General features: G+C 42.3%; 1 protein-coding gene across 4 annotated transcripts in view; it reads right to left on the reverse strand.

Moving 5' to 3' along the window:
• Positions 1 to 25,389, reverse strand: part of Nt5c2 (5'-nucleotidase, cytosolic II) — a 133,398-nt gene that overhangs the window by 51,639 nt on the left and 56,370 nt on the right. For 2 of the 4 annotated variants that reach the window (XM_075974312.1, XM_075974314.1), the window contains exons 1-2: positions 19,564 to 19,630; positions 5,854 to 5,973 (exon numbers count right to left, since the gene is read on the reverse strand). In XM_075974312.1, the coding sequence (XP_075830427.1) occupies positions 5,854 to 5,954 (101 nt within the window). In that variant the 5' untranslated portion in view covers positions 5,955 to 5,973; positions 19,564 to 19,630. Of the gene's footprint in view, positions 1 to 5,853; positions 5,974 to 19,563; positions 19,631 to 25,389 lie in introns of those variants that run through there. The other 2 variants (XM_075974311.1, XM_075974315.1) reach the window with 1 other exon arrangement.

Consider the following 25,389-nt stretch of genomic DNA (forward strand, 5'->3'; position numbering starts at 1 on the left):
AGGATCACTGGGGCTACTCCAGCTTCAGTGAGAGGGCCTGACTCAAAAGAGTAAAAACAAAATGGTAAAGCAGGACACACATCCTCTGGTCTCCATGCATACACCATACACATATACACACAAGAATATTTAGCTTCTTTTAAAAGAAAAATTTCAAACATCGCATACAATATACAGTTTATGAGAATGGTTATTAGACAGCCTACTTTAGTCAATGACAAAAACAACTCAAATAAATATCTTTTATGAAGTTACAGAAACAATACAAATAGACTTAACTAAAAACAAACAAACAACTCTCTAGTGCTAGACATGTAGCTCAGGTGGCAAAGGGCTTGTACAGCATGCAAAGTCCTCTTTGAGCACTGCATAAAACTGGGCATGGGGCACAGATCTGCAATTTCAGTACTCAGGAGATGGAAACAGGAGGATCAGGAAGTTTACTGTTATTTCAGTATATATACAGCGGATTTGAAGCCAGTTTAGGATACCTAAGAACCTGCTCAAAAATAAACACACAAAGAAAGAAAGAGATAGGGAGGGAAAAGAAGGGGGGAGGGGAGAGAGGGTGGGGAAGAGAAGGGGATGGGAAGGAGGAAGAGTCAACTAATAGTTTCCATTTACTGTGTTGCAGTGTCCTCCAAGGTACACTTCTATCTGGAGGGAAGCTTGGTAAGGTACAGGATGCTCTAAAGATGGGTAAACTAGTTATTCCATTTTCTCATATTCTCTCTCTCATATTCTCTCTCTCTCTCTCTCTCTCTCTCTCTCTCTCTCTCTCTCTCTCTCTCTCTCTTTTTCATCTGAGACAGGGTTTCTCTGTGCAGCAGTCCTAACTGTCCTGGAACTAGTTCTTGTAGACCAGGCTGGCCTCGAACTCACAGAGATCCACCTGCTTCTGCCTCCCAAGTGCTGGGATTAAAGGTGTGTGCCACCACCACCCAGCTAAACAAACCTTTACCTTTAAAAAATATTTATTATTTTAAACTTTTTGTGAGCATTGGTGTTTTACCTGCATATATGTCTGTGTGAGGGTGTCGAATCCTCTGGAACTGTGGTTAAAGACAGCTGTGTGCTGCCATATGGGTGCTGGAAATTGAAGCTGGGTCCTCTGTAAGAGCAGCCAGAGCCCTTAACTGATAAGTCATCTCTTCAGCCCCTGGTTATAATGTTTTAGCAGAATTTAAAATTGTGTTTACTTAACCCAGGTGTGGTAATGCATCCTAATTGCACTCGGTATGCCATAGCTCAAATACATTTCTGACTCAATTACAATGGTATTTCCTGCAATAATTTAGACAGGTTCCACACCCTACATTTTTCATAAGGTAGGAGTGATATGGAACAATGGAAATAATAATAAAAGCATTTCTCAAGGTTTACAATTTTTTTAAAAACTAGTTCTCACTCTATGGGTCATACTGGGAATTAGTTCATAACCTTTCTGCCTTGGGCTTGCTGGTGTTATAGGTGTATTCCAGAAAGCCTAGTTTAATACATTTTCAAATTTTGTTTGTTGTGTTGGTTCCCTTAGTTTGCTGTCGTCGGCCCCCTATGTAGGCTCAGTAGATGTTTGCTGATATCTCCCAAGGAATAGTGTCACATACCACTACTACATATGTTTTTATTTTTTAAATGTTTGGCTATTTGAGAGGATATCATGTAGCCTATGCCTGCCTCAAACTGACCCTGGCAAAACTAACCTTGAAATCCTAATCTTTCTGCCTCAGAGCTCCAAATGCCATGATTACAGTGTGTGACACCATGCTGAACCAATTTAGTTTGGGTTGGGAGGAAATCTGAAGCAAGGTCTCACATCTCAAACTTTTTAGCAACAAAGAAAATATTGTTTGGAAGATTAGTTCAAGATATCTACTTTACAATTGGTAACAATAGTAAATAATAAAATATTATATACTCAAAGAAGTTGAGAAATTTCTGTTGCTTTCTCCTTTTTTTTTCTTTTGGGGTAGGTGATGTTATTTGAGTCAGGGTCTCATGTAACCCAGGTTAGCCTTGAACTCATTATGTAGCCAAAACTGACCTCCAACTTCTGACCTCTTTTCTCAGCCTCTGCTCACTGCCAGCTCACTGAGAGACTTCAAATGTTCTCACCACAAAAGAGTTAATTAATGGTGAGGGGGAGTGAGCACACACACACGCATGCGCATGCACATCCACAAAAATATACGTTCACCCGTATAGACATGTTTACACACAGGCATAGGCATGTGTGCATGGTTGGAGGTCCTCCTCTGATGTTTTCCTCGAGTACCTCCACCATATTTTGGAGACAGGGTCTCTCATCAACCTAAAGCTCACAAAGCAGGCTAGCCTGGCTAGCCAAAGCGCTTTAGGAATCCACCTGCATTCTCCTCCCCCATGTTGGCATTCCAAATGGATGCCACAAGGCCTGGTTTCTGTTGTTGTTGTTTTTAACTTTTTATTTTATTTTTATGTGCACTGGTGCTTTGTCTGTGTATGTATGTCTGTGTGAGGATGTCAGGTCCCCTAGAAGTAAAGTTACAGACAGTTGTGAGCCGCCATGTGGCAGCTGTAATTGAACCCAATCCTCTGGAAGAGCAGTCAGCACTCTCAACCACTGAGCCAGCTCAAGGCCTTGCTTTGTTTTTGTTTTGTTAAGGGTTCTGAAGAGCAACTCAGGACCTCAAGTCTGCATAGCTAATACCTCACCAACTAGGCTATCTTCTCATAATGTATGCTAATTAGTTTTATTTAGCCAGGCCATACCATACACCTACTTTAAAATATGATGTTTTGTTGTGGGATTTCGATCCATTTAGCCAATGACTTTTGGGGCAGCAAGCCCTAGGGTGTGGTCCTGTCAGTATATATGACCACTTAAGAGCTGAGGGAGAGGGTGTCCCATGCTTTTGCGCTCACTCTCAGGTGGTAGGAGCCAGGAATGGTTGGTCCCTATATCTCCCCTGGGCAGAATGGCAAGACTCAGCAGCTGGATCAAGGCGGTGTCTAATCTGTTGTGCATCAGTGAGTGTTTATCCCCATTTTATATCTAAACAAATTCTTGAGACCCTTTAACAGACTCTCGTGGGTTCATGAAACAATGTTTGAAATCGCATACATAATTTTTGCTAATTTTAGAAAGATACATAATTTTTTAAAAGCAAGTCCAAAGCTCAGTTTTTTATTATTAAAAAGTATTTTATTAGGACAGAGTGAAATAGTTCAGTATTCAGAGTCCTGGGTTCGAGCCCCAGCAGAGTATTTACCTAACATATATGAGCACATCACTTCAGTACCACACAAAAACCAATACAACAAACAAAATTTGAAAATGTATTAAACTAGGCTTTCTGGAATACACCTATAACACCAGCAACCACAAGCCCAGGACAGAGATGATGTTTGCTAGAAATGGTTAATGTTTCTCTCTTCACAGTGTAAGTTTAGCCCTGTTTCCCTTGCTAAGAACGCTGCATGTGAATGGATCCTCTAGAGGAGCAACCCTCAACATAGGGGTTACGACCCCTTTGACGGTTGCCTATCAGAAATCCTACATAGCAGATATTTACATTATGATTTATAACAATAGCAAAATTACAGTTATGAAGTAGCAATGAAATAATTTTATGGTCGGGGGTCAGCACAGCACAAGGAACAATATTAAAGGGTCACAGCATTAAGGTTGAGAACCACAGCTCTAGAACCTCAAGACTAAGCAAACAATGGAACATAAATACATAAAACACCTGCATTCATTAGAGTGTTTGTGCTATACTTTCTTTCACTACAAGGATGGGGTCTCACATAGCCTAAGATGAACTCAAACTTGCTATGTAGCTGAGGAAAACCTTGAACTTACTCTCTTGTCTTTGCCTTCAGAGTACTGAGGCTACAGGTGTGTGCCATTATGCCTGATCTGTGCTGTGCTAGGGATCAAACCCAGGACTCTGCAGCGAGGCAAGCACTCTGACAACAATGCTATATCCACAGCCCCGTGTTTTCTTTACACATATAAACATGCTGTTTTAAAGCCCAAGAGATGGCACATTTGGTAAAAATGCTTGCTGCACAAGCCTTAATAACCTGAGTTTACTCTCTGGAAATCACAGTATAAGGAGAGAATCGACTCCTGAAGGTATCTTGTGACAGCCATAAATAAGAATCCACACTCGCACATACATATCACATACATTCACAATAATATAATACACATTTAAGTTTTAAAATTCTGTTCTATTCTTGAATTCCTATGGCATATACCAATACACTAAACAAAAGGAAAGTCATCAATACCCACTATGTAATTTGGAGACTTGACAGGAATAAGAAATTTTTTCATTTTTGCAGGACTTAAAGAACAACAAACAGCCTTGTACCCAGTATACAGAGTGACCTACCATTAGTGAAGTATCATTAGCTTACATCAAAAATCAACTACTAACCAGGCTACATTTTCACTCCTTAATTCTATTCTTTTCTGGGTAGAAAGGCAAGACCAGAACTATAGAACATTTTTTAATAAAAACTAATATTGTAAACAAAATTGATGTTTTGTATTTTGTGGTTTTCTCTTTGTTTTGAGACAAGGACTCACGCAATCCCAGGGTGACCTTGAACTCATTATCCTCCTGTTTCCACCTCCCAAGTGCTGAGATTATAGGTGTGCATTACCACATCTGGGTTAAGTAAACACAATTTTAAATTCTGCTAAAACATTATAACCAGGGGCTGAAGAGATGACTTATCAGTTAAGGGCTCTGGCTGCTCTTACAGAGGACCAAGCTTCAATTTCCAGCACCCATATGGCAGCACACAGCTGTCTTTAACCACAGTTCCAGAGGATTCGACACCCTCACACAGACATATATGCAGGTAAAACACCAATGCTCACAAAAAGTTTAAAATAATAAATATTTTTTAAAGGTAAAGGTTTGTTTAGCCAGGCGGTGGTGGCACAAACTTGGGAGGCAGAAGCAGGTGGATCTCTGTGAGTTCGAGGCCAGCCTGGTCTACAAGAACTAGTTCCAGGACAGTTAGGACTGCTGCACAGAGAAACCCTGTCTCAGATGAAGAGAGAGAGAGAGAGAGAGAGAGAGAGAGAGAGAGAGAGAGAGAGAGAGAGAGAGAGAGAGAGAGATTTTTTAATTATTATCAGTTTATAGTAAACAGCACCTAAAAATTTTATCCTCAGAGGTAAAAGCACTTGTTGCGAAAGTCTGGTGACCTAAGCGCAATCCCAGACGCCACATAAAGAAGGGAACAGATGTCACAGATTGTCATCTAACTTCTACATGTGGACTGTGGCATGGCCACATACATGCACACAGGCACACGCCCACACATCATCATCAATAAGTTTAAAAACTAATGTCAGTCTTAGCGAGGCTGATGGCATGTGCCTATTCTCCAGCTACTTGGAAGGTGAGAATGGACGAGCACTTCGGCCTATGTATTCAAGGCCAGCCTGGGCAACACACCAAGACCCCATCTTTTAGAAAAGGAAGAAATGTGGGTATAGTGGTGCACATCTGTATTCACAGCACTTGACAAGTGGAAGCAGGAGGACTCTCATGAGCTCAGTGCCAACCTGGACTATGCCAGATGACCAAGATGAGAGGGAAAAGGAAATTTCAATCCAATTACCTAGGTGCAATTGTCTAGCAAATAAAGACTTTCCCCAGGATTCTTACCAGTAGTTATAAATAGCATCCAGTGTGCTATAGGTAAAATCCTGAATGTCACTAAGTTTGAACCACTAGGTATATGCTCTATGATAAATACTGATCTCTGTATATGAATTCCATCACCTGAAGAGCAAGAATAGAAAGTACAGTCTTCCTAGAAATGCTGAGGATGACACTCTCTTACCGGTGATAGGCTTCTCGTCGATACTTTTTCAAGGCATGTTTATCCATGTTAGCAGGTACGTCCGCTGCATTCTGTAATCGATCACTCCAGGAAGTTGTCATTTTATTTGTATAATGAATTCTAAAAGAGAAAATCAACAATTTAGTAGTTAGTTATTGACACTGGTATACTAACATGCCATTTAAAAAATATTTTTTAAAACACTATAGCTGTAAGATGCACACCTTTAATCCCACACTCAGAAGGCAGAGACAGGATGATTTCTGTGAGTTTGAGACCAGACTGGTCTGCAGAGAAAGTTCCAGGATAGCCAGAGCTACACAAAGAACCCATCTCAAAAAAGAAAAAAAAAAGGTGCGATTTTCATCCCATCGGGAAAAACATCCATCGGGAGCAGAGCAGAGAGCTGAGTATCTCTGCAGTAAGTACTTTGACAAGTAGGTTATTTTACTTTCTTGAAGTTTTCACTTGTTCATTTTACTGTGTTTTTACTACTGTGGCGATCAAACCCAAAGCTTCACACAACTAAGCAAATATTCCAAAACTGAGCTACACTTTTATTAAAATACCCATGTTTGTGAAAACATCTAGAATATAACATGAAGATAACTGCCTTCATGAAGCAGTGCAGCTGTAATATCTCCCACTCTGAAGACCAACAAGAGATCAGGCCAATTAACATTCCTTCATGGAGGGAAGATTTAGGGCCTGCATGAAATCCACCACTCAAGATTATATACGAAATTATGTAAGGGTAGTCCTTGCTGTACATAGAACTTTACAATGTTATAGCTGCCCGAGAGCCTCTCAAGAGACTAGACAGGTCACAGGTCCTAGGAGAGGACATACTATTATTCTGCTAAACGAGCATGGTATCAAGCCAACACATAGTGACTTACTGCTATACTCAAATTAGTGCATCTCTCAACCTTCAGCAGAGAAACAAGTTCTTGCAATAGCCATACATTAACTTAGACCCAAAATGAGCCAAAGTGCAAGTAAGAGACTGCAAAGTACTCTGCCACATATGAAACATCTGTGTCACAATCCTCCCAAGGTCCAGGGGTCATTATGGAAGAGGGGGTGGAAACACTAAGAACCAGAGCCAAGGATGACTTTTTAAAAAGTGGTTTCTGGACAGAGCAAAACAAGCTAAACGGAAGGACTCTCAGGCTGTGACAGAACACCCAAAGCCTTCCCAAGCTTAAGCCAGATGCAACCCCATCATGGAGGAGGGAAATGGGCACGAAGTCCCATCCCCAACAGATAACTTCTGAGAAAGGGAGAGTCACTTTTATTTAAGAGGGTCAGTGGTGGCACATGCCTTTCATCCCAGGGCATTTGGGAGGCAAAGGCTGGCAGATATCTGTGAGGCCACTTTGATCTACAAAATGAGTTCCAGAACAGCCAAGGCTACACAGAGAAACCCTGTCTTGGGGGGTGGGGTGACCTTAAGTAGGTGGCCCATTCTACAGGGGACAGCCCCACACCCAAAAGCATACAGGCAGTACACACTGGACTTGATGAACTTCAAGAGGACACAGCAAGGCAGCTACACACGGTGGATCAGGAGGAGTTGGGAGGAGTGTGATAAGATCAAAATACACCAAAATACAACTGAAAGAACCAATGAGTGTGTATGCTTCTTTGTTTTTTGAGGCAGGGTTTCTCTGTGTAGACCTAGCTGTCCTGGAACTTGTTCTGTAAACCTGGCTACACTAGAACTCAGAGATCAAGTGTGTGCTGGAATTAAAGGTGTGCGCCACCATACAGCAATAAAAAGATTACTTTAAAAAAAATCAAGCCTGGCAAATAAAAGTTGAAAATAAAGGAACTATTCTAATACACTGCGGAGGAGAATAAATATACCACAAATCCCAGAAAACAGTGTTATCATTGTTTTAAAAATTAAATATGTCCTGGTCTACAAGAGCTAGTTTCAGGACAGGCTCCAAAGCCAGCGAAACCCTGTCTCAAGAAAAACAAAAACCAAAAACCTAACAAACAATGAATGGATAGTGAAATGTCTATATACTACACTACTACTGTGCAATAAAATAATGAACTAGTTATACACAAAACATTAAAACACAAGATAATGCTAAGAGTAAACAGACAAAAAAGACCGACAGATGAGATGGTTCATCCGGTTAAGGTCCTTGCCACCAAACCTGCAGACCTGAGGTCAAATCAGGACCCCCAGGGGGAACGGGCTGATTCCTGCAAACTCTCCTCTGACGTGCAGCCACACAAACACACATACAAACACAAAATAGATAAAGTGCGATAAAAAAATTTAGACTACATGCTATATAATTTTATTAATATAAAATTCTAGAAACTGCTCATGAGCCTATAGTGAAGAAAGTAGTGTTACCCAGGGTTTCAGCAGGTAAAGAGGATTCAACATACAATCAATCCAGGACTCAGCAGGATAAAGAGCTAGAGTCTAACTTCAGCTACATAACAAGACCCTGACTCAAAGAACAAAAAACAGACAACAAACCCAGTATTTTAAAACTACAACCAGAGCAAAGCTGACATTTAATCTGATATCTGACACAAAGAAAACCTTGTATCTACCCATAAAATGTCAAAAAAAATCAGTAATTATAATATCCTATTATTTTCTTCAAGTCCAAAATCAAAGTTTGAAAATGGCAATCAAGACTTATTTTCATATTTAAACATTAAAACAAAACATCATCACACTTCCAGAGTTTATTGCAACAAGGGTTCTTTGCCCAGGCTATTCTGACTGTTTCCAATCACGTCAGTGGGGAAGAAGTGAGAACTTTAACAGTATGTAGTATAATCTTATCAGGCAAGTGTTGCACAGCAGTGTTAGTCAAATAATGGAAAACTTTCCAACACAGACAAAAGGGTCATAACAATTATTAAAAATGAAGTCACTATTTCACATTAAAATTTAATTTTGGAGGGCTGGAGAGATAGTTTAGTAGTTGAGAGCAATTGTAGCTCTTGCAGAGGACCCAGGTTCAATTCCTAGTCTCCCACATGATGATATTCAACCACTCATAACTCCAGTCTGGAGGACCCAGTCAGTCTCTCTTGTGACCTCCTCAGGCACCAAGCACATATGTGGTACACATACATACATGCACAGAAAAATGAATAAATCTAATAAAAATTTAATTTTAAAAAAACTTTATTTTGAAACTGGACGTGGTGGCACACAGCTTTGATCCGAACACTTGGAAGGCAGAGGCAGGTGGAACTCTGTAAGTTCAAGGCCAACTGGTCTACAGGGTGAGTTCCAAGACTGTCAAAGCTCCACACAGAAATCTGGTATAGAAAAACAAAACAAGAAAACAAACAAAAAACCCAACTTTAATGTATCAGAAATAAAAACTTGGAATTTACCAGTTTTTATAATCAACGATCTCCATTCTGAAAATGCTGCTGTGACACTAAAAATATGAAGGGTAAATCTAAATAATCTCATCAGTCCAGAGGTGGTTTTGCCCTTAATACCTCTTTTATTTATATATATTAAAATAAGTAATTTATGAAAAATGAAGTTAATGCTATGCCCTCCACTTACATGCCTGTATTGTACTGAGCTGCTGCATTTTATACAGTCCTTGATTAACTCTAGCCTTTGACAGATGGCCAAGTAAAAGCCTAGGAAGCATAGTGGTTACCCAGCTGATTTTATCATTATATTGGACTTACGGGTCTCCCTTAATGTATCTGCAAATCAACTTATATATTATACATTTCCTTAAAAATCAGAAAAATTAGATGTGAATTTTCTTTCATTCATTTACAAATACTAAAAAAAAACTTCTCATATTGGTAGTTAAAAGTCTCACTTACACTTAAAGAACATTTTGACATAGCTCTACAATTTTTTAAAATACACTATAGCCTTTTCTTTGTTCTAAGAGTCTCTCTCTAGTGTCCTTGCTGGCCTCAAAATGCAGTCTGAACTTCCGGCTTCAGCCTGGAGCTTGGCCTGGATGGACAGGAGCATGTGACCTGGCTCTAGAACATCTTCCCCTCACCCTCAGAGCTGAACCTCAGGCCTTACCCTATGCTAGGCACTACTCAACCCAACCCTCTTTACTTCTGACTAGGCTGTGAATCCCTTGCCTCAGCCTCTCCATAAGGATTCAATACTAAATTGGCTAAGCTTATTGTTTTTAAGATATGTTACAGCTTTTGTTCCTTGTTATCACAAAAGTAACTACAGAAGGAAATATACATCTAAAGTATTTTAAGATGAAAGAATACCAATTTTGCAGAAAAAACTCATAAAAACTGTGTATCAAAACTACTAAATGTCTCAACTTTGAATCTTTCAAAAGTTCATGTCAAATGGTACGGTGTTTCTGCAAGTTGGAGGCCAACTTGGGTTACATAGTGAGTTTCAAACCAGCCTGGCCAACAGACCTTGCCTCAAAAAGTGGGATTAAGGCCAGCAAGATGGTTCAGTGGGTTAAAGGCACTTGGTACACAAGCCTGGCAACTTGAATTTGATTCCCAGAACCCACATAGGGATAGGAGAGCTGGCTGCAAAGCTGTCTTCAGTGCCACATGTGTGCCATGGTATGCTCACCCACACAGACAGCATGCACAATAACACATGGGTGTATGGACTCCAGGTATGTCTGTGTATCACAGACATGTCTAGTGCTCTCATAAACCAAAAGAGAGCATCAGATCCCCTGGACTGTGTTACAGACAACAGCAAACCACTATGTGGGTGCTGGGATCAAACCCATATTCTCTGGAAGAGCAGCCAATGCTCTCAACTGTTAAGGCATCTCTCACGCCCCTTATAATTTTTTTTAAAGCATAATTAACAGAGTGGGACCAGAGGAGGCTCCATGGAAAAGCACTTGCCTAGAACACTTATGGCCCTGGGTTCAATCCCAATATCATGAAAAATCAAATTCAAAAAAATTTTTCTAAATTGTACCTAAGTCATGACTAACAGCTTTTTGCATCCCCACACCTTTTTCTGTTTTAGTGTTGGGGACTGAACCTTGAGCAGGGAGTATGCTATGCAAAGCACTCTACCACTGACATCCTTTCATTCGATTCATTTTTTTAATCCGTAAATATTCATACCATTTGCCCCAAATTGTACAATAAATTGTTGTCAAAGCCAACACTCAAAAGATTGTGGGTTTTTTTTTTGTTTTTGTTTTTGTTTTTATCACTGTGGCTAAGAGCAATTGCTGTTCTTGACTACAGTTCCCAAATCAGGCAGCTCACCACCCCTGTGCTCTACATTAGGGGATGTGATACCCTCTTCACCTTCACATACAGTACACACAAACACACACACACAGAAACACACAAACACACAAACACCAATATACACGTATCTGCATACTAAAGGGATGGTTAATTCCAAGGGGGTGGGAACATTACTCATATTTTTGCATATAACACTTCCAAATGCTAAGTATGCCTTTGATCATCAGTCTCTCAATGCCTGTCTCTGTCTCTTTCAACCCCATGATGCTGAAACTCTACTTTCAGGACTATTCCAAACATCATGCACAGTAAACTTTGTACACAGACAGAACTACATGCATCCCCTCCCATATATAGCCATGGTAGTTCATACTTGTAATACCAGCATTTGGGAGGCTGAGGCAGGAAGACTGCCAAAGTTCAAGACCAGCCTTAGGCTACATAGTGAATTCCAGAATAGCTTGAGCTACAGTGAAAGATCCTGTTTCTTGTGCTCGCTTCGGCAGCACATATACTAAAGATCCTGTTTCTAATAGCTGTCTCAGTACACACACACACAATGTACACAAGCAAATATGTAAAATAAATGAACTACTAAACCTCTACATTTCAAGTTCTGTGTTTCAAAAGCTAATTTGTATACAAGCCTGAAAACCCAAAAATACTGTCCACGTTCCTTTTAATGCTCTAACTATAAAAGTCTTACCCTTGATTCACAAATGTGTACAAATTCTGGCTTGATTAATGTAATAATATTTTGCTAACCTTTCAACATGAGGCTTTAGAACAAAAGGTTCCTTGTTCTCTGGTGGAAAATAACAAAGCTGAGAAGACTGTGTCCAGAGAGAATGTAGTACCTGTCGCCTTGACAATTTGTTTTTCTGTTTCAAGCAACAGCCTTCTCCTATCTGTACTCGGAAATTCTAGCTGGAAACATAAGTTTATCAGGGCATATTGGTCTACCGCGCTGAGAAAGGTATCCAGTTATGTGGCTAACATAGATAAGGATAATGGGTTAATAGAAGAGCTAATAAGAAGCCTAAGCTAATGGGCCAATCAGCTTACAATTTATGGAGACTACTGTGTGATTTTCTTTGGGGCTTATTGACTGTGGGAACTTGGCAGGACAGAAACCCCAACAAGCAAGGCCCTCATGTTACAATAGACAACACCCCTAATGCCAAAAAGTTTCAAACTAGCACTAGAAACAAGAATTAACCATACAGGTCATTACTAAGACATGATGTTTTGAGTTTTATGTTTGTTTAGTTTTATATGTTGAGCTCCAAGCCAGGATCTTATACATACCAAGCAAGCACTCCACCATGGAGCCGTATACAATTCCAGCATCAAGAAATTTTCAACATTACCTGAAAATCAGATAGTATGTGTATGGGTGTTTTATGTGCATATATCTGCACCATGTGCATCATTACTACCTGAAGAGGTGAGAAGAGTATATCAGCTCCATTGGAACTAGAGTTAGAGATAGTTGTATGCAAACATGGAGGTGCTGGGAACTGAACCCAGGTCCTCTAGAAGAACCACTAGTGCTCTTAACCACTGAGCCATCTCTCCAGTCCAATGTTACATTATTTTTTTAATTTTATTTTTTTTTGTTTTTAATTGAGCTATACATTTTCCCCCATGCCCTTCTTTCCTCCCCTCTCCCCTTCCACACTCCTCCCATTACGTTACTTTTTAAAGTGATAATAGTACCATAGTTTTGTAGGGCACTCTTCTTATGTTATTCAAATCAAAATTCTAAAGAATGAAATGCCTTTATGCTTATAACTTATTTTTAAGTGGTTCTAGATTTAAAACATTGTAAGTAACGCCAATGGCTCAACAGTAAAGGCAAGGGATCTGCTACCAAGCATGACAACCTGCATTTGATCCCCAGAACCCACATGGCTGAAGAAGAGACCTCTACACACATACCCAGAGGCACACATGCACTTCCCTCACACACAAAATAAATAAATGTAAAAAAAAAGTTCAAATTATATGCAACAATATAAAGTAAGATAGCCATTGTTAATTACTGGTAAATCCAGGTGAAAGATATAAAAGAATTTATTAGACCATCAGTAATTTTCTATAGAATTAAAACCTTCAAGTAAAAAATTTGGATAAAAATGTAAACCGATGCACAGAAGAAAAAATAATGAAAACCACACAAGAGCTATTGGCAACACAGCTGAAAGAAGACTTAGAAATCAGCACTGGAAGCTGGGTGTAGTGACACACTGACCCCAGTACTAGGAAGACAGAGGAAGAAGAAACAGGAGTTTAAGGTCATGTGTGCCAGGCTGGGTTCCTTATGAATCTGTCTCAAAAACAAAACAAAGCAATCAATGGCAGAAAATTGAGTAAGTTTTCCAGTAGAAGATCAAGGAGAAAATTGTTTAAAAGGAAAAAAGTAGGAAGGGGTTTAGTGGCACTCCTGGAATCCCAGCACTTGGAAGCAAAGACAGGAGGATTACCTGGAATTGGAGGCCAGCTGTGAGGATCACTTCAAATGAGAGGCAGACTACTTTACATGGTGAATTCCAGACTAGCCAGGGCTACCATTAAAAACCATCTCTCAAAAAAGCAAAACAGAACAGGGGCATCCAGATTACTCTGCAGATAAAGGTGTTTGCCACCAAGCCTTATGACCTGAGTTCAGTCTCTGGGTCCCTCACGGTGGAAGAAGAAAACCAATACCCACAAGCTGTCCTTTGTCCTATGTGTAAACAAAGGCATGTTCCTGCATGTGCATGCATGTGGGTATATGTTTATACACAGTAAATAAAATGTAATTTAAGCAAAAAAGAAAAAATAAAAAGAGAGGGAGGCAACAATTTTATTACATTTATTATCGCGGGGAGGGGGACATCTGTGCCACAGGATGCACTTGGGCCTTGGAAGATAACTTGTGGAATTAATTCTCTTCTTCCACTGTCAACCACAGGGATCAAACTCAGGATGCCAAGCTTGCAAGACTACTGCCTTTACCTGCTGAGCCACCTCTCTGCCCCAAGGGAAGAAAAATTTTAAGTTGAGTCTGGTGGCAAAGACCTATAATCCCAGCTATTCTGGAGGCTGAAAGCAGGCAGACTCTAAGTTCAAGGTTGGCCTGGGTTACAGGGCATTTTCTAGGCCAGCCTGGACAACTGGTGGAATGCTTTATCAAAACAAAACATTTGGGGAGGGGAGGCTGAGAATATGTTCAGTGGTAGAGCCCCTGCCTAGCATGCACAAGCTCCCAGTACCACAGTAAGACATTACATAGTAGATGTTCCAGCAACTAAAACAAGGAACTTTAAAAATATGTATTTCTCCCTAAAAGCCTACAGACTATCTAACAAAACCCTAGTACCAGGTATAGGCAACTTCCTTTAAAGTTGTGTATTGGGGGAGGGGGTTGGAGGGATGGCTCAGCAGTTAAGAGCACTCACTGGCTGCTCTTCCAGAGGACCTGAGTTCAACTCCCAGCAACCACATGGTGGTTTACAACCATCTATAATAGAATCTGATGCCCTCTTCTGGCCTGCAAGGATACATGCAAGTAGAGCAATCATACACATAAATAAATAAATCTTAAAATTGTCAGAGAAGCCCAAGAGACCCCCAAAATAAAGCTATTGCCAATGCCCTTGAGAGCCTCCCAAAAATTGAAGGTAAGACCCTATTGCTGAAGACATGACATACTTCAGCTAGAGGACTTGGAGGACCTGACAGAGAAATGACCTAGTCTCCTCCCCAAGGACTAGCTCTTATAGCATCTGAAGAAGTAATGCAAGCTTCCAAGAGAGAAAAGCATCAACAGTCCTAACAAGCTGTAATGCTTATGAACCATGACAATGACCAAACTGACAAGACATCCCTAAAGATGCAATAGAGGCACTTACATCCTGGAAGTAATCAACAGTTTTCTAACTAGACTTCCGGCCACTCAACGGGAGGGAATTCATGCTTGGCACTGTAATCCTAGCTAAGTAGCTGTGGCTGGGGAGGACACGGAACCTAGAGGGGACCCTATTCCTGCCAATTCCTAAACAGTGTAACTTCTAACTGCACTCTAAACACTTGTCCTAATTCTAACAGGTAGTGTAGTTCTCACCCTCCTCAAGGACACATCCTCCATATTCTCTCTCTCGCTCTCTCTCTCTCTCTCTCTCTCTCTCTCTCTCTCTCTCGCTCTCTCGCTCTCTCGCTCTCTCGCTCTCTCTCAGCCCAACTAACAGATCTACAACACAACTCCTACACCTAAGGCTCAGAGGAAAGTGTGGAAGAAGAGGGACTCTGAGCCAAAGCATCAACATGCCTGCTGTGAGACAGTGTCTGTTTACATGTGACAGGGATGCTGCACCCATGGACACTCAACAATATGGCTGCCTAAACAAGACCTGAAAAAAATATTACTATCAACTGACATACCAACATGGATGGGAAACTCTCACAAGACCCACTCCAATATGAGGAGCTATAGGGAATTAATAGTTGCTAAGAAAGTCAGAATCAGTCTTCTTTAGGGATGAGCTCCCTGACAAGTTATTCACTTCCAAGTAGTCAGCTCTAAATATATACAGATATCAGCAATACTAAATGAACTCACCAGGTTATATTTATAAATTTGTTAGGAACACATATATGTAACAATAATAAAAAAGAGACTATGAATTTGAGAAAGGGGGTGCACTGGAGGTGTGGAGGGGTTAAAGTAGGAAGATTATATATAGTACTCACGTATAAAATTCTCAACAAAAAAGAAACTAGTCAAATAAATTATTGTTTGTTTTTTTGAGACGTGTTCTCAGGGATCCTAGGCTGGCCTTGAACTCCATGTGTAGCCAATGACCTTAAACTCCCGATCTTTCTGTTTTCACCACTGCTGGCCTCACTTTTTTTTAAAGACATTAAGTTTCAGGTGCCAGATTTCCCAAGTAGATCCTGTCACACTGGCTATTTCGTGTGACATTCCTGGTAATAGTTCCCAGCCAACGAAGCCACACAAATGGTAGAACAAATCATTCACTCATCTCCAAATCAACTTCATCTTTCTGTTTCTGTACTCAGCATAAAAAGGGGGAGTATTTTTGCTATCGATCGTGCTACTAGAGGATTTACTGCTGTTGGGTTTTTATTGTTGCTAGCTATTTTCTGAAAACCTTGGCAAACAATCACCACAGGATGCAATCAAATTTCAATAAATAGTTACATAAAACAGGGCATACTGGCCCTCACCTGTAATTCCAGCCCTGCAGAGGCTGAAGAAGGAGACTAGAAGGTTGGAGGCTAGCCTGAACTGAGTTCCATACCTGCTTAAGAGACAGTGAGATCCCCATTTCAAGCCCCCTTCCCTTACATCCCCTCAAAAGATAAATCTTTTATGACTTAGTGGGGCTGGAGAGGCAGCTGAGTGAATAAGCACATTCGCTGCTCTTCGGGAGAACTGGAGTTCAGGTCCCAGCTCCCACATGCTGGCTCACCACCATATGCAACTCCAGCTTCAGACCCAACGCCCTCTTTTGATACTGATAGGCACCAGGCCCACAAATGGTGTATGTATGTGTGTGTATATATATATCATACACACACCGGCAAAACACACACAAAAAATGAATAAATCTAATAAAAAAGTACTTAGTGGGTCAAATGACAAGATTTTAGTACTCCATGGCAATTTGTTACCAACTTCATTTAATGAAATTAACTTCCTGGGTTTGACCTAAAAAACTCAACCCAAACCAATAAATAAATAAATGATTCTCTTTATTCATTCTGCTCTAGCTTCAAAGAATCCAAGTAGCATTATCTTATAAAGAGCTTACCAGAACATTCTGGCTTTATCTCGTACTACTGCCCTTAAAATGTATACACAAGGCCTTCTTCTGGCTGAGAGTAGTGTTTGCTACTCACACATCACCTAACATATGCCTTAGTAGTTAACATTTCCTGTTAGATGTTGTCATAAAAGCTAAAAACATCATGTCAACAAAAATTTACTAAAAGCACGCATGCCAGGCGCTGCCTACTACAGTGCAGAAAGGCCTATTACAAAGCATCACAGCTGAAAATCCCTAGAAACATGGACAGCACAGTGGCAATACGTACACAGCAATCCTCACCAATGAAATCTGAGAGCACCCACGGTGGCTCACTTGAGAAGCTTATGCAGGTCGGCCTCAAAGTGAGACCTTATCTCATAAAGCTAGAAACAAATAGCATTAAACATAAATGCCATGATAAGATTTAGGCAGGCTGTTTTTTTGTTTTGCTTTAACTGAGTTAAGCTTTTTGGAAAGAGTGAAGCAGTAGCACACAACCTCTCTTTTTTTCAAGCCCAGGCAAGCATGACGGCTCATGCCTATAATCCCAGCACTTTGGAGAGCTGAGGTAGAAGGATCCCAAATTGGAGGCCAGCCTAAACCACACAGTCAACTCAAGGTATGGATGGGTCCTGGGCCAGGGGGAGAGGAGCACACCATGAGCACTTAATGAGGCTCTTTCTCAAAGTAAAACAAAAAGGACTGGGATACAGTGCAACAGAAGACTGCACTGCCTAGCCTAAGCTTGACCCAAGTTCAATTTCCAGTGGAGAGAGAAGTCAATCTTACAGAGTCTTTTAAAAATTATTTTTGGGTTTGTTGTTGCTGCTGCTGTTTTTTGAGGCAGGGTCTCTAGTAGCCCTAGCTGTCCTGAACTTGCTATGCAGACCAGGCTGGCCTTGAACGCAGAGATCCACCTGCCCCTGCCTCTCCAGTGTACCACCAAACTGAGAGCCTACAGTTTAGACCAGGCCAAGTAGTGTGTTCCCCAGTACTCTGAAGGCTGAAGCAGGGCTTTTAGGACAACCTGGAATGCATAACAACATTTGGGGTCTCATGGAAACACCAAATAAACAGCAAAAACAACATTCACACCAACTTTTTCTAAATACCATATTTTGTACACTACTTTCCTCATACAACAGAAAGTCTTGTCACATAAAAGAACACTCCTTAACAGTACTCCATAATCTGGCTTTCTTCATCTAGTAAGGCCAGCAGGCACTCTGAGTATTCGTATTAATCTTACTAAAGTTATAAACTTCTGGCTGACTGTACGTTTTCATAGAACAGAGCCTTGAAGGACATCATCTTATTTTACAGATTAGCTGGTTCTAAATTCTAGGTTGAGAATAATGCAACAACCAAAACTACTTAATTTGTTTCTTGCTTTCATTGAGCTTTTTGGTAAAAATGAAGCAACAAGACTATTTTTCAAGCCAATGCATGGTGAAACAAGTCTGCTAACACCTGCAGGGAAGCTGAGAGAGAAAGATCCCAGGTTCAAGGCCACTAGGATACACAGCCTGTTTAAGGCCCACAGAACAGATTCACGCTGTAATGGAAATGCTCTTCGAAAATATGTGTGGTAGCATCAATCCAAGTATCAACGGCCCAGAATAATCACTTTGCCACTGCAAGACACCCTCAAAGCTTCTATTTCAAACTAGCTAGCTTCTTGAACTGAACCTCCAAGGCCAGATGTCTTCATTTGGATCAATTCTTAAGCACTGATGGAAAATGCTAAGGTGACTGCTGAAGCCTTTCCTGTATGTCTTCCATTAATGGCACTGTTTTAACATCCTCCCCTTCACGTGCCAGCTAAGAAATTTACATTCCTTAAGAAATAGCCTGTGGTCATTATGAAACAAAGTGTGGACGGGCGCGGGCAGAGACGTGGTGAAACACACGCAATCGTGTTTAGTGACTCGTCATTTCAGAGCGCTGTAGTAGAGCACAGCTGTGAACAACTCCGACACAGACCTTCATCTATTGCTTTGAACAGCCAGGGCCGGTCAAAACCAATAGCCCGAAGTGTTGTAGTAACAGGCCCCAGGTGGCATATCGCCCTGCGGGGCTTCGGGGGACCCCAGGAAAAAGGCAAGGGACAGACCGCCCCTAAACGTCTTTTGGGGGCCACTTGCAATCGCTATAAGCATTTCAGGAAGTGCCGCACACCACAGAACTGGCTCGTGGGCCATTCCACGGCTGGGTCCAGACCCTACCAGGCCCTCAGTCCCCGGGAGAAGCCCCGCGCCCGCCCCACGATGAGAACGGAGGCGAGGCTGCCTGCCGAGCGGGACGACTGGGGACGGAGAGCGGCGCTGGCCCGCTCCGCGAGAAAGGCGGGGTCCCAGCAAGCCGACGCCGGGGAAACAATGGCGCGAGCGTGACGTGGGCCGGGGGCGTCGCTGCCGCGCGGGGAAGGGGCTGCGGCCGGACGGGGGTGGCCGGGCCAGGGGCGTGCGCCACCCCGGGGTGCTGAGGCCGCGGGCGCGCGGGCGGATCTGGGCCCGGGTGGGGGCCCTGAGGAAAGGACGCCCCGGGCGGGCGGCAGGGGCCACGGGGTCGCGCACTCTGCCGCGCAGCCTCCCCAGCCCGCTCGCTCGCTCGCCGCCGCCCGCTCCAATCCCCCTCCCTCCCGCCGCGGTGCCGCCGCACTCACCGGCCCCGCCGCACCGCAGCAATCCTAGCGCGCAACTGCCGCAGCCGCCTCGGCGCGCGCCCTCCCCGCCCCCGCCGCCCCGGCGCCGCCCCCAGCTCGAGCCCGGCCAGGGACCAGCGCTCTGTTCCGCACTTGGGCTGTGCCGCAAAAGCTGGCCACGGCGATGCTCTCTGGAGGGTGGGCCTGCCTCAGCCCCTCACAGGGCTCAAGGAACTTCCAACCACAGAACCCCCGGGGCTTCTGAGCTCTGGAGGTGATGCACCTAAAGAACCCAACCATTTCCTTTGATAACCACCGCTTGGCGTTTTGCCTGTGCCCTTCCGCAGAGGGCTGGCTACCCCGCCCCCACCTAAGTGACCCCGCCTACTCTGCCGGAGGCTTTTCCCTAGGGTGGAAAGGGTGTCCCTCACTAGGTCTAGCTGTCTAGTCTTGCAGACTGCTGAACCTGAGGGCCTCTCTGGCCAGACCCTTTCTAGAGACCCTTGAACTCAACTCCGTGGTAACCAAAAGGACCAGCTTTGGTCATTTCAGAATGAGTTCAAATCCTAGTTTCGCTCTTACCAACTGAGTGAACTTGACCGAGGACTCAGACTCCACCCAATTATCTCATCGAAGACTACACAGACAGAATGAAATAATAAAGACTCCAGGCTTAGTTCTGGCTCTTGGCGAACAATAAAAAGTAGCAGTTGTACCGCCACCCATTACTGCAATTCACCACAAGAAGAGTCATCCAAGACAGAAAGCCCACTATGTCCAGAACATTGTATTCCTTAGTCTGGGCAGCTCTGGAGTTCCATCTCAAAGACCAAGTCCTAGCCCTGGAAGCCTTTGAGATCAAACTGATCTAATGGCTCTTGGACCCTGGACTTTTCCCAATGTCTTCTCTGATTTGATCCATTCCATTGTTTTTATTTTTCCTCTGGATCTTTGACGGCCTTAAGCACGTGGCTGATTTTGATTGTATCATCCAAGACTAATCCGAGGTTTTGTAATAGCATCATAATCAAAAGGGACGACGGCTTCCACTTCATAACGGAGCCTCGCGTTTGCGCAGTAAGGCTTGCGGTGCACATTGAGTGTGTGGTGGCTTGGCTGAAGTCTTAGCTAGTGAAGATGCTGGGACCCATACATAAGGATTGCTTGAGCTCAAAATCTGAAGCTAATGTGAAAAAAAAAAATCTGAAGCTAACCTGAGCAACCTAATGAAAGAAAGAAAAAAAGAAGAGAGAAAGGAAGCAAAGGAGGAAGGAGAAGAAAAGGGAAAAAAGAGAAGTTCTTGGCAGACACACTATTGACTCATACTAAACTTGCAGTCACCTTGAACAGCCAAGTTCTTTCAGTAAGGCTCCACTCCAGCTCTTACCTACCCCCTCCTGGGTTTTTCACACTGGGCTAGGTCAGCTGAGGATAAGCCCCCAACCTTTCACCTACTAGACTTTCCAAAGTGGAAAATGACATACAACAGTTTGCAGTTAGTTTATCTTTTTTTAAAAATATTTATTTATTATGTATAGAATATTCTTTCTGTGTGTAATGCCTGAAGGCCAGAAGAGGGCACCAGACCTCATTACAGATGGTTGTGAACCACCATGTGGTTGCTGGGAATTGAACTCAGGACCTTTGGAAGAGCAGGCAATGCTCTTAACCACTGAGCTATCTCTCCAGCCCTTTGCAGTTAGTTTAACACACCTTTAAAACAAATACAATTTTTATAAAGCCTGGTTTTGTAGGTCTGGTGTGGTGCACACCTTGAATCCCTCTCTGGAGGAGAGGTAGGTGGATCTCTGAGTTCAAGGCCAGTCTGGTCTATAGAGCAAGTTCTGGCCCAGCCAGGACTACAAAGTAAGCCCCTGTCTCAAAATAAATAAGTAAAAAATGCCCAGTTTTGTGAATAAAGACATTCTTCACTGTCTATACATGTAATGTGAGCACAGCAAGAAACAGAAGAAGCAGAACACACTCAGAAGACAAAGAAGCGTGTAACAACTGCGTGTGTTAACAGTGCAGAGCACACTCAAGACGATAAAGAAGTGTGTAACAACTGCGTGTGTTAACAGTGCAGAGCACACTCAAGACGATAAAGAAGCGTGTAACAACTGTGTGTGTTAACAGTGCAGAGCACACTCAAGACGATAAAGAAGCGTGTAACAACTGCGTGTGTTAACAGTGCAGAGCACATTCAGAAGACAACAAAGAAGCGTGTAACAACTGCATGTGTAAACAATACTCTTCTTTCCATGACGAGAGTCTAGGTGTTTATTTATTTATTTATTTTTATTTATTTTCCTTTTTCTGTTTGTTCATTGGAATCTTTAACATAGGTTAGCCTCAAACTCAAAGAATCCTCCTACTTCAGCTGGAATTTTAAATATGAGCCATCATGTCTGGTTTTTCTTTATACTTCTTCATGAATTATCTTACATTGTGTTGCTTTTATAATAAATCTAGGAGGTTGGGGTGATGTTACTGCTAAAGCCTGAGGACTGGAATTCGGCTCTCCAGGATGCTGTATAAAAAAGCCAGGATGGCTGTATGTGCCTATAATCCCAAGGCCAAAAGGTAGAAACATGAGGATGCCCTGGGCTCCCTGACCTGCCAATCTAGCCAATTAGTTAGCCTAGGTTCAGTGAGACTATCTCAAGATACTTGGTGGAAGGGGCTAAAGAGATAGCTCAGCAATTAAGAGCACTGATTGCTCTTTCAATAATGGCTGTAACTCCAGTTTCAGGGGATTTGATGCTCTGGCCTCCACTGTCATTGCCTGCACGTGGTACAAGGCAAAATACCCATATTCATTTAAGAAACTTTTTCTTTTAATTGTTGGAGAGTCTGGAAAGATGGTTTAGCAGTTAAGAGCACTTACTATTCATCTAGAGGACCCAAGTTCAGTTCTCAGCATCTACATGGCAACTGTGTGCAGACTAACACAATTTTTTTTAGTTATTTAGACACCCATACACTTACATAAACACACATGTGCACGCTCCCACACACACACAGGTCTGCATTCCTATACACTTACATACACACACAGGTCTACACGCCCACACACTTAAACACACATATGGAGTTGGGTGTATAAGCACTTAAATACTGTGTGTATTTTTTTTCTGGTTTTTCAAGACAGAGTTTCTCTGAAGCCCTTGCTGTCCTGGAACTCACTCTGTAGACCAGGCTGAGCTTGAACTCTGAGATATCTGCCTTCCTCTGCCACTCAAGTGCTCTGACGAAAGGAATGCTCCACAGTTGCCTGGCTATAGAGCATATTTTACATTAAAAGTATATAAAATGGGCCAGGTAATGGTGGCGCACGTCTTTAATCCCAGCACTCGGGAGGCAGAGGCAGGCGGATCTCTGTGAGTTCAAGACCAGCCTGGTCTACAAGAGCTAGTTCCAGGACAGGCTCCAAAACCACAGAGAAACTCTGTCTCGAAAAACCAAAAAAAAAAAAAAAAAAAAAAAAAAAAGTAAGTATATAAAATGACCAAGCAGAGCCAGACCTAGTGGCACATACCTTTAATTCCAGCACTCAGAAGCAGAGGCAGATGGCTCTCTGTGAGTTAGAGGCCAGCCTGATTTACAGAGCAAGTCCCAGGACAGCCAGGGCTACACAGAGAAACCCTGTCTTGAAAAAACAAACAAACAAACAAAACAACAACAGAAAAAACAATATAGGGCTGAGTGGTGGTGGTGTGTGCCTTTGATCCCCAGCACTTAGAAGACAAACTCAGATCTCTGAGTTCAAGGCCAGCCTAGTCTACAGAGTGAGTTCCAGGACAGCTAGGGTTATAGTGAGAAACTCTGTCTCGAAGAAGCAAAACCACAAAAAACAAATGAAAAAAAAAAAGTATATAAAATGTCTTGGTTAGAGAGATGGCTCAGTGGTGAAGAGCACTGGATGCTCTTCCAGAGAACAGGGGTTTGGATCCCAGCACGCATATGGCTGCTCACAACCATCTCCAGTTCCAGGGGATCAATACCCTTTCTCCTAGAACACACATGCAGTATACAGACATGCATGCAGGCAAAACATCCATACACATAAAAAAATCATGAAAATAACTTTTAAAATTAAAATACATAAAATATAAATATAAATTTAGAATCAGCCTCAATACCTACCAAAGGGGCATAACTAAATAAAATATGGAATATTCATATAAAGGTATTCTGTGTAGAATTTAAAAGGGATCTTGAACTATATGTACTAACATAAATCAAGTGTATGTGTGTGCATGTATATATACACACAAATACACACACATGCACACACGCATATCATATAACCCAGGTTTCCTGTAAATTCAAGGATGACCTTGAACTCCTGCCAAGCTAAGCTGGTTGTAACTGAGGACTAAAGAAGCTGGGGCATCCATCATGAGGGGCTTGAGTGGGATCTCTAACCTGACATTGGTTGGAGAATTTCAGCACTGTTTGGTCTAAGAAGCCATTCCACCTTAGATGGCCAAGCACCAGACTTCCAGCTAAAACACTTGCATGATTGTTCCATCAATCCTCCTTAGGATTTCTATTCTGTCATAATCCTAGACACCAAGGCTGAGGCAACTCTAAGAAAGGAAAACATTTAGTTGGGGCTGGCTTACAGTTCAGAGTTTTAGTCCAGGATCATCATGGTGGGAAGCACAGTGGCACACATCCGACTGGTGCTGGAGTGCTCCTATATCCAGATCATCAGTCAGCAGGGAGAGAGGACGAGCGAGCCATTGGGTCTGGCTTGAACTTCTGAAACCTCAAAGCTCACCCCTACAAAGCCAAACCTACTCTAACAAGGTCACATATTCTAATCCTTTCAAATAATGCCAGACCCTGGGAGCCTATAGGGGCATTTTCATTCAAACCACCACACCATCTGATCAACACTGTTTTAATACAAAGTACTATAAGCCTTGATTCAGCCAAACTATGAGCAGTGCTCACAGGTCACTTGGCAGTTTTTCTACTTCTGTGCATTACGTACTGACCCTGTGCCTAACTAACACTCATCAGTGCAGGTGTGAGTGCCTGCCTTCACAGAATTTGCTGACAATCTGGAAGACGAACTTTAAATAAGGAAATAAGGCTGAAGATACAGCTCAGTGGGTAAAGTTTACCTAGCATGCACGGATCTCAGCCATTTTTTAAATGGATATTTTTATTAAGTTTTTGAGAACTTCACACATGCATCCATCCCAGATCTACTCCCCTGCCTCCCAGCCCTTCTGTCTTCATGCCTGCTAGGTAAACACCATACAAAACCAGGCAGGACCAGCCAGCTGCCAACCCTGACAACCTGACTTCAATTCCTGGGACTCAGATGGTGGAAGGAGAGAACCAACTACACGAAGTTGTCACCAGACCTCCATGTGCACATAAATAAATAAATATTAAATGTTAAGGGCGATGCTGGTGCACACCTGTAATCCCAGCACTCAGAAAGCGGAGGCACGAAGATCAGAAGTTCAAAGCCATTCTCAACTACAAGTCTAGCATGTGCAAGGCCCTAGGTTCAATCCTCCATATTCCAATACAACAAAAGTGTCAAATAACAGTCCCAGAAGGAGCAAATCTATGCACTACTGGTGACCGGAGCCCTACCGTCAGGACACCAGAGAACTCAAAGGATAAAACAGAGGAGTGGCAAGAATCAGACTCACAATTTAAATATTATTCACCAGCCAATTACCCCCATGAAGTTATAAAAAGTAACTCATTTGTTTGTCGGAGTCTTCTACTGGATATTTACAACATGAGAGATGATCTACAACTGTTAGCAAAATTATTTTATTTCTTGAACATTCACCAAGCAGAAGACTCTAGAGATTA

This window comes from Microtus pennsylvanicus, chromosome 5 (assembly GCF_037038515.1).
Source record: "Microtus pennsylvanicus isolate mMicPen1 chromosome 5, mMicPen1.hap1, whole genome shotgun sequence".
Taxonomy (NCBI): Eukaryota; Metazoa; Chordata; class Mammalia; order Rodentia; family Cricetidae; genus Microtus; species Microtus pennsylvanicus.